The sequence below is a fragment of the Heloderma suspectum genome, chromosome 2 (genome assembly GCF_057233095.1).
Source record: "Heloderma suspectum isolate Gila_16-S chromosome 2, 16-S_ref, whole genome shotgun sequence".
Lineage (NCBI taxonomy): Eukaryota > Metazoa > Chordata > Lepidosauria > Squamata > Helodermatidae > Heloderma > Heloderma suspectum.
In genome coordinates this window covers 61617156-61627500 of record NC_139459.1, presented here as the reverse complement: position 1 = coordinate 61627500, position 10345 = coordinate 61617156, and the positions used below count along the sequence as shown (strand labels likewise).

The 10345-nt window shown below is 35.3% G+C and overlaps 1 protein-coding gene across 38 annotated transcripts in view; it reads left to right on the top strand.

Moving 5' to 3' along the window:
• Positions 1 to 10345, top strand: part of ARB2A (ARB2 cotranscriptional regulator A) — a 362761-nt gene that overhangs the window by 118530 nt on the left and 233886 nt on the right. For 37 of the 38 annotated variants that reach the window (XR_014787657.1, XM_084833676.1, XM_084833666.1 and 34 more), the window contains one exon: positions 10125 to 10343. The exons of the other annotated variant lie outside the window; for it this stretch is intronic. Coding sequence is in view for 36 of the 37 variants with exons in the window: in XM_084833676.1 (XP_084689802.1) it covers positions 10125 to 10343 (219 nt within the window). In the remaining variant the exon portion in view is untranslated. The remainder of the gene's footprint in view (positions 1 to 10124; positions 10344 to 10345) is intronic. 38 annotated transcript variants of the gene reach the window in all.

Sequence of the window (10345 nt, the reverse complement as noted above, 5' to 3'; positions counted from 1 at the left end):
AAAGGTAAGTGTCACTAAGAGTGGAAAATTCGTTACCAGGAGCTAGCATAGTATTTTATGGCTTGGCTGCAAGATCCTGCTGCATGAGTGGAAGGCACCTTTGCTTCTGCAAGAGAGGTCACTAATACCCCCATCTGCAAACCCTGTGTCCCCTGAAAATTGGGGTCCTCCAGAGTAGCCTTTCTGAGTGGGTATGAAGACTATTAAATGGAGAAATCGGTGATTGGCTTTCTGCATAAGAGGAAATATCTTCTGCTCATGCAGGGGAATCTTTGATACAAGACTTTGTGACTTCGTGATTATTCTGTCCTTAAATGTGTTTTGCTTTTTTCCAGTATTTGAGGAATATAAATCTTCATGTTCTTGGGAACTTTCATGGTCATTATTTTTCCACCCAGTTGTTTGACCCACTGACATAATATTTTGCGTATTTTGCTTTTGGTTTAGTCATTTGAAAGATTATAGAGAAACCATCACTTATAGATTATTTAACAGAGGTAATTGGAAAATGGTATTCTAACGTAAGAAAAAGAAAGAGCATCTGTGAACTTAATTATACCTGTTGATTTAAGGTAGGTGTCAGAGAAATCAATCTGACTTTTATCTTTATATTAAAAAATAAACACGGCCTCAAAACAAAGTTATTTTTCCTAAAGAGATTTCTATTATCTTCATAAACAAATTAACACTAAATACACCTTTACAGGTTTGTTTAAAAAACAACAACCCCAAAATGAAAAACATAACTCTTTGAGCTGTAGTCCCTTTCAACTCCAGAACAAAAAGCCTTGAGTCTTGGCCTCCTTAGAATATAGTAATTATTCTTATTCTGTAGCAACTCATAACATATATATGTATCAATAAACTTTGAGCCAGTTTGCAAAACCAGTACAAAGCCTTGGTCCATGGCCACATTCAGCAAACCTATGCTGCTACCATGTTAGCTGGCCAGATTATTGTTCAGCTTGCATGAAGATGAGCATTATATTCACCTCTTCATGCCATATACCTAAAAGTGGTCCTAGTCAGTGCATAGGGCTCACAGATGCTGCTTCACTCATTCAGCTGTAATTCCTGTTCATGTGGTGAGGATCACATTTCAGTTATGTTAATTGAATCTCAGATTGCCCTTCTACCAAGTATTTAAGACCAGTTGGAAAAGCATCCGTCATAACTTCTAGGCATTTCATAATACTTCCTTGATGGAAAACAAAGTTTTACATAATTATAGGAGTAGATAAAATATACTGGTATAATTTGCACAGTTTTTTAAAATCTCAGTGTAGTTTTTTTTAGGTATGTATAGATGTGGAGTTTGCATGTGAGAACAGTTTCAATCTGCAATATGAATACTGCATGGAATGTGATCATCTAAATATAGGCATGGGAACAAATTTTAAATGGTGCCATGGAGTTTGCACAAATGGTTTTGATAACTGCTACACAATCATTAATTTAATCCTTCATTGCACATCTTTGTACTTCATTTTTCCTATTTGAAAAGTAGATCTAATAATGTTTTATTGCTTATGGACTTTAATCAGAATCGTGTAGTTATACTACCATTTATATATTACTTTGAAAATGTGAAGTGCTACTTATGTGCTGAATGTTTGTATATGCTACCAACAGGGGCCTCTTTTCGGCAGCATGTTATACCTCTTAAAAGAACTGCCCTGGCTGCCAAGAAGTTACCAAGCCAGATTTAATGTTCTGTTGTTAACATATAAAGCCCCAAACAACTTGGGACCAGGTTACCTTAGGGGTTGCCTCATCCTTTATGTCCTTGCCTAGTTCTTGAGATCCTCAGGGGGAGTACTTCTGATGGTACTGCATGCTCTGAGGTTTGCCTCAGGACTCAAGAGTAACTGTAATAGAGGTTAAGTATTGTAGCACCTGGCCTCTGGAACATGCTCCCCATTGACATTAGGCAAGCATCTTCAATTTTGATCATTAGATGTCTGCTCAAAGTCCACCTCTTCATGCAGACTTTCCCTGAAGGGTGTCAGTATGGTTATAATTGAGTAGTGATTATTTTACTGTGTTGTGTTATATTTTACATCTTTATCATTTCTGTAAACCACTTTGATAGCTTACTGGAAAGCGTTATATAAAGCTATATAATACATAAACATCTGTGTTTGTTCAGCTCTTTTTAAACAGGCAGTTTGATCCAGAGGTCAGCAAGAGCTCTAGTATACAAATAGTCTTTTTGTGTGATCAAAGGATTCCTCATTCACTTGAAATTTGTAGGCAGTCCCATGCACCAAATGGGGATTCACTGACCAATTTGTGTTGAACTTTGTAGTGAATGGAGAGATCTTGTTTGCACAGAAATGCTGTATTTGCAGTCGAAGCACCAATGCATGCAAGGTGTTGCAGGATTTGGATTGTGGTTTTCCCCAAATGAAAGTGACTGATCTTGATAGCTTTGTATTGAAGATACTCAGTTCTCTGGTAGAAGGAAAGGGAAAGGAAGCTTGTGGACACTCTACTGTGTGATCCGTACAAGCCATGAAAAACCAGAAAGAACTGGTAGCCTTGTAAACAGTAAGGAGACAACATTGCTCCCAGTTGGATGCATATTCCTAAAATGGAGGGGTGTACTCAAAAGATGGGGGACTCTAGAATGTTAAGCTGAAATTATCATTAACCCCCCAAGAATTAAATATAAGAACAAAGGTACCAAAGGCCAGAGAATGCATGGAATTTAACCATGTTAGCTTTTTCCCTCAGGGAAACTTAGACTTTCTCATCTTCAAGTGTTCATATATCACAATTCCCTCTAAAAGCAAACTCAGTTCAGAGAGGTCTATCATTTGGGCAGCTAAAGTGGGGCACCTCAAAATAAGGTTGGAGTTTTTATGTATTTAGATGACTCCCTGTGTACACAAAAGTATATGTTTATAAATTAAAACAATTAAAAAACCAAAACAGCCCAATGACAACTGAGCATGCTTGGTGGTCTCCAGGAGCCATGGAATGTTGAGTATCATTTGGAAAAGTGGAGTGGGGGGATTGTCCTATCTGACCCCTTACCAGCTTATGGTATCCTGGAGGAGCGCATGGCTGGCTGGAACCCTGTAAATGATCTGGGGAGAAACAGTTCTCAGAAGTGCCTGAGTTTGATTCTTTAATGAGAGAGTTAAAGAGTTTAATGTTACTGGTTGACAAATACCCCTGAGGAAGAAAACCTATTTTCTGAAACACATCTGGCCTTAATAAGTTCAGGAACTTATGAGAATTGTTTTCTCCCATGCCATTTGCTGTATTCAGTGTCTTTTCTGTGTGGTTATTTTGACTGGAACCCTGAACATGAGCATTCCTGCTGTTAGGGAATGAGGATATACTAGAACATTTTGTTGAAGGTCCTACTTGTCTCTTCTGATAATGAACTCAGGTGGTTGAGTGCCAAATAGGTGTCACTGGGAAACAAGAGGGCGGTATCGGCATGTTTTGATGAAACTTGAGGTATGACAAAGTACGAAACATTTTTTAAAAGAACAACAAACAAAGGGGGCAAAATGTTCCCCAAACCACCCAAACAAGAAATGAGCATGCAGAATGTTGAGCCATGGAATGTGGAGTGTCGTTTTGAAGGAGAAAAGGCTGGAGAAGTAACTGTGTGTGTGTATCAGAGAGAGAGAGAGAGAGAGAGGGAATGAACTGACCAACTGGAGGAGGGCATGGCTAGCTGTGATATTCAACAGGAGTACTCTTGTTAGGGGGTGAGGATACTCAGCAATTTTGTTTCAGGTTCCACCTGTAAAACCTGTTATCGGGGGTTTCTCCACTTTCACTACTAAACCCCTCCATCCTTTATCTACCACCTTTCTGTTTCAGCTCCTCTCTTAGTGGCAATTTAGCAGAAAGCTACTAGAATACCCTTTTATCCTGCTCCTCCGTTTTCTACTAGAAAACACATAGTAAGGCCAAAGAGCTTTAGGATCTATTCCTGCTCCAAGGGAACTCTTGGTAGCATCATGAGGATGGGACTTGTATATACACTGTGCTAGTGAGCATATATTCCTTTTTAACCTCTTTCCAATAAAACCTTGGTTAGTTGTAATAATACTTCGAATCTGAGTGTTCAGAGTGCTTCACATACATTTTGTAATCTTTACATCAGGGTAGTATAAATTAGCCCTCTTAAATACTCAGGAATTTGTTTACTAATTACAGCTAAAAGAAGTTACATAATACTCGATTCTTATTGACTCTGTTCAAATTTGTTGTATGAGAATAAATAATTAAACACAATTTAATATTATTTCTAGATACGAACTTCGTAATGGTACAAATGTTGCAACATTATTCCATTTGAGGATTATTTCATCTGAGGAAGTAACATACACTACATGTAATCTTATAGTAAACTGGGGCTGCAATCCTATGCACACTTACCTGGGAGTAAGTTCCATTGAGCTCAGTAGAACTTAGCTCTAAGTAGGCCTGTATAGGATTGCATTGTTAATGTATAAGTATTTATACTAAAATACAAGGGTGAAAATTAAACTAATTAACATGAACGTGAAACCTTTAAGGAATTAAAGTGAAGTTGTCAGGAGAGGCATTAAGATTTTGTTCATTTTTACATCTCTAGCAGCCATTAAAAGTTAGTAACAGAGCAGGTGATTGTATGGTTAAGTGTAAACGTTCTGAAATAAATAGCATTTGGTGACCTGGAATGTCAGGGCTCTAGACAAGGGTGTGTGTTTGTCAATATATCCTACATGTTTTACAGACTCCTCAGGGAATAGGGGAAGATACAATTTCACCTTTTCTGTGCCAAAACATTTTAATTATATCTTCTTCCAAGTACAGCGGTTCAGTAACCAAGGAGCTGACATTGATGCATGTGTTGATAAAGCTGCAAACATTCAAAATGAGATTAACAAAGATTTTGAGGAAAGGGTGACAGCTAATTTTGCACAGTGTTCTGCATCTAATTCAGGTCAGTGTAATGATAGAATATTTTATAACTCTTGTGTCACCTAGAAGGACTTTTATGATGCTTTGTGTTAATGAACATTTGTGTGTATGAAGAATATAGTTCAAAACCTATTTTTCATACCAATAAAAGCTTTTTTATTATGTTTCCATAGGTTGTAGTCACAAAAGGAAAAACAGCATTTGGTGGTGGTGATCAAACTAACTACTTTTTTTCTGTTTTGCCTGAAAATGTTGGATAACTGTATGAAAATCATAAAAGCATGTTATTTTAGTATGGCTTGTTTTCCATCATAAGATCATCAAAATAAATCTGTATAGATAAATAGAATTATAGAATGAAAATATAGTTTCTTTATGTTATATTAGACCTTTTGAGCACAGTTCAGTGTATTTCAGTTCTATTCTTTATCTGAAGGCAGCTGACACTCTTCTTTCACTTTTCTTTTTGTTTGTGAAGTTTTCTTTCTTTCTTTTTTATCCACTCACTTCTCCATCTGCTTTCACTTTTGTTTGCTTGGGCCGTCTCTCATCCCAACTTGATAATAAGGAATGTGGTGTGACCCTGACCTCTATCAGCCCATGCATGACCTTCTGACTCCCCTACCTAACCTTTGACCTTTTCTTTGACAGCTTGATTAATTACCCTGTGTTATGATTTATGAGTAAGTGCTATGTAAAAATAATAGACAACAGGTGGTCTCCTAAAAACTTTTTGTGGCATGTTTTCTTTTCCTGCCTAACTTGATGAGCTATTTTAAGTTGGAAAGTTGGTGGAACAATGTGAGTTTGGCAGTAATACAGCATTTTTACATACTTGGGCTCAGTAGTGGAATTCAGCAGCCTGAGAGATGAGGTGTAACTGGGATGAAAATATTACAAAGTGTTAGCAGGGTGCAGTTGCCAAAATGCACATTGGGTGAAAATACAAAAAAGGAGTCAACTGACATTTCAGGCATTTCAGTCTCAGGTCACGTCTTGAGAAAATTGCTCAAATAATGGAGGGGGCATTTTTCAAGCTGAGCTGCATCTCCAACAGCTATGTTTACTTTTACGCTTCACTAGTGACTTCTGATTGGTTGTCATGACCTCATCCTACTGTTGCATCTAGGATGTTGCAACAGTGACACACAGGTACCCTTCTCATGAAAAAGATGGGAAATAAACAGAACATACATCTTTCAAACAGATTAATGTCCATTCTTATGTCCATTTTAACCATGCACAGATCTAGGTTACAGATCTAAGCTCTTTGGATTGCTTTTCCCTAGAGGATTAACTTTGATCTTGCTTCAAATGGTCTAAATAGATTTTTTTTAAAACCAGATTGATAAAGCTCAGGAAAATGATCTGTTACAGATTCTTACTTAAGGACCAGAAAGATAGATACATAGGTCAAAAGATTCAACTCTAGCCTCTGACCTCTCAAGTCACATATGGCATCCCATCCTGGTGGATTAATATGCAGGGCTGAATGGTTTTCGCTCATTATTCATTTGACCAGACACAAGAGGTTTGTAGAGTTCCAGAATATATCTCAAATATTTTATTGTCATTCACAATTCTATTACTTGCTAACACGCTATATGAGGTGTGTGTGTGTGTGTGTATGTATAGTGTTTGAGGCATCTTAAACAGACTTCCAAAACAAAATGTAACTAGTATTTTTCTATTATAACCATTATATTTTTCTACCTAACACACTTGTGGCATTTCTGTGACATGTGATGCAAACCATCCTTGGGAATCTGTATGGTTTCCAACGAATGTCTAAGCTTGCTTTTACTTCTGAATTAATGAATGTCAAGTAAGGTCATATATTAGATAGAACTTTATTCCTTTTAAGCCTTCTGAAATAGTTGCTTGAAATGTGTTCTTATCTTACACCACCTGATGCAATAGATTTTGGATTCATACAGTTAATATGCTTGTGGTATATATCCTGCTTGGTAGATTTTAAAACTGAAGCTGGATTATACCATATTGGCCATCTAGCTAAAAGCCTACTTTACCACTATCTGTCCTGATAACATCTATCACATCTAATTGTACTAATTGGCCTGTGTAGATGAACTTGAAACTTACTGAATGCTATATTCCCTCTCAAGTATATTATGTTGTAATTGGTTGATATCAGTAGGTGAAAAAGTTTGCAGAGCATACTTATATTATGGGAAAAAGTGAGATTTTTCTAATGGTTAGAAAAAATAATTTGAAATTAGGTTTGGAAATGTTTGGCAACTAAGAAAATATGGATATCCTAACATATACATAATTAATTTGGTGTGTTTATAAATGAAAACAATCTTCAGAAATTAACCAGCGATTTTATTTCATTTTCAATCTAGTATTTCAGTTTTACCACCTTATACTGTTGGCAAGACTAGTAGCTACTTCTCAGTTCACTGTTTACCCATTTAAACTTTGGAATGGGGGGAGGCTTCCAAATGATGTTGGTAGTGTTGTAAGCCCTTTTTGTAAAACTATTGCTCAGTATTAGTATTTGTCACCACGTATTTATAATATTTTCATAAACTTAGGTTGATGTCACCTTTGGTTTAACTTTGTAAAGACAGTAATGCACAGAAATAAGGTGAGCCTGCATACTTCTGTTTTAAATGTTAAAATCAAAGAACTTCTTTTAGAAGTTTGATATTCAAAAACTTCATTTTAAGATGCAACTACCGAAGCCTCTGGTGGAATATTAAAAACAAAACCTCACATTGTTTTCATAGGTGAAGAGGAAACAAAGGTCACCCTATGGTTAAAGACATAGATTAACTTCTGATAGGTTAGGTTGGTAACAATTTAGTAATACTGATAGGGGTTAAATTCTGCTGCTGTTATATACGTTATGTTGCATTTCTACATCCTTTCATCTGAGCAAGTATTGTATGTTACTCCTAATCCTCTTTCCTGTGCGTATTTTTCCTCATATAATTTAGGCTGATGTGGTTGAAGACAAAAAGTAGAAAGGAGTATGACATTATGTCAACCTTCTTACAAACAAAACAACATTTATAATGGATTTTTAGAAAGAAACTATGTAGCTTGTGATAGGTTTTTTTTTAGTATTATTATATTAATTTTATTATTACTCTAACAAATACGGTATTTTAAAAAAAGTTTTAAAGATATACTGAGGGATGGTTTGTGCTGGTTAAAACCTAATTGATAAAAAATTCTTTAATTGATTTATGAAGCTGTGATTTTTTAAATGGATTCATTTTTCATCTGTTGATGTGCCTGTGAAAAATTGACATTATGTCCTCATAAAATTGGACAAATGAGTCATGTAATTTTCAGTTATATAATCAATAACGTAGACAAATTTTACTTCTCTGATGATTTATGTGTGTCTGTTTTTGTGTGTGGCAAAAGTAGATACAGTTTCACATTTCAAAAACACATGTAAAACCATAACAATTACATGAATTTTACATCTTGCATTGTACAGAAGTAAAAACAATCAATTCACAGAACATCTGCTCAGAAAAAAAAAACAGGTCATGAACATGAGCAGCAAGCTAAAGCACTAAACACTAAGGGCACCATTTCTGAATAGTTTTAAAAAGTTACCATTCCCCCCTCCCCGCAAGTTATTTAAAATAGTCTGAAAAACACTGTTTAGTTCATGCTATTTTATTAATAGTTTATTCATCCATGAAAGCAGGAATCTGTTTTTAGTGTATTATACACAGGGTGTCCTTCTCCTAAATTTTTCACAAAGATCTCAGTTGAGACTACTTATATAATAACTTTAGTAAAATTTCTACCTTATACTCCATTCCAAAGCATATGGTAAGTATGTGTGAATGTATAGGTTCACTATGAAGTAAGAGCTGGGAAAAAAGATGACAGGAGATCACTTACTCATGGTACAGAATCTAGAAGGAGGCAATTTTCTCTTTGGCCTATGGTGACCTTTTTACCATGTTCCCTTACACCATAGACAGTGAACTGAATGCCTCTAATTCACCCTGCTTAACAGAGTGCAACAGTGTTCTTTAACTTAGTTTTGGTGGGAGGAGAGGGTATACTAGAAATTTGAGAAGGGCGTGTAAACTTGTACAGGCACAAGGAAGAGTAAGAACTTTCTTCAAATGTGATTTTAATAACTACTCGAGTGTGTCCAACTGTAGAAAATCACCAAGTGACAATCTGTCTACCTGACAGTTACCACAATGCATTACAAGATTTTTGAATAGCTACACAGATTAGAATAAAGCAACACCAAATAAAGTATCTTTTGTTGCTCTAGATTTGGTTAACTTTGATCATCTATAGGTAGACTTTCATCTTCTCATCTGTTCATTAGGCAGAAGTTATGCTGAGTTAACTAAGTTGAAATAGGTTTTACTTTAGTGTCTGGAATTTGTTTTTAGAAAACTATAAACAAGAATTTCAAAATAATCTTGAAGATTGATCCATAATTTGTATGATTCTTTAACTTTTGTATCATGCGTTTAAGAGATGTCATTTTCATACTTGTTTCAGTATTTTCCTTTATGTTAACAAAATATCTAGAGAATTTAAAAATTCTGTACACCCATATATTCTTCATTAGATAACATTTTCTGAGAAAAAATGAAATAGAACAAGATGTTTAACATATTTTTTCCCTAAAGGCTGCGAATATAATACATAAGTTAACTCTAGTAAAATTGTTCAGGTCTAAACTGGTAACTAATTCATTGATTTTTAAGCAATGTCAAATCATCATAGTTATATTGATTCATTGTTACTGCCGCTATCACTTTATGAATTAGACAGAAGTATTTAATAGTTTAGGCTGCCGTCCTGCACACAGTTTCACTGCTTAAATATAATTGAAATCAGTAGGATTTAAACAGTCTAAATGTAAAAGTTTTTATTAATGAAGCATTAGCTATACATGTTGGTGGCTATGTGGTTATTTTAGAATCACATGTTTTTATTTCTATTACTTTATGATGAATTACATAAAATATTGAAAAGTTATTAAAAAGTTAAAAGAGCTAGGCAAATGAACAGAAATGGACACTGTAAATTCAGTTATAAACACAGAAGGAATGAAGCCATTATATCAACTTTATGAACATCACTTAAATATACATTTAAATCAATAAAGTTAAATGCAAATTATTTCAAAGCCAAAATCTATGTCTATTCTTTTTCTTCTTCGTCTGAAACAGGAGGGCTACGGAGTAATAGTACTCAATCCCAACGAAAACTATATTGAGGTTGAAAAGACAAAAGCCCAAGTACAGCTGTCTCCTGATAGATCGGATGAACCTGCAGAAAAGAGAGAGAGAAAAGATAAAATCCAAAAAGATACAAAGAAGCGGCGGGACTTTTATGAGAAGTATCGGAATCCACAAAAAGAAAAGGAAACTGGGCAGTTGTATATTAGAGT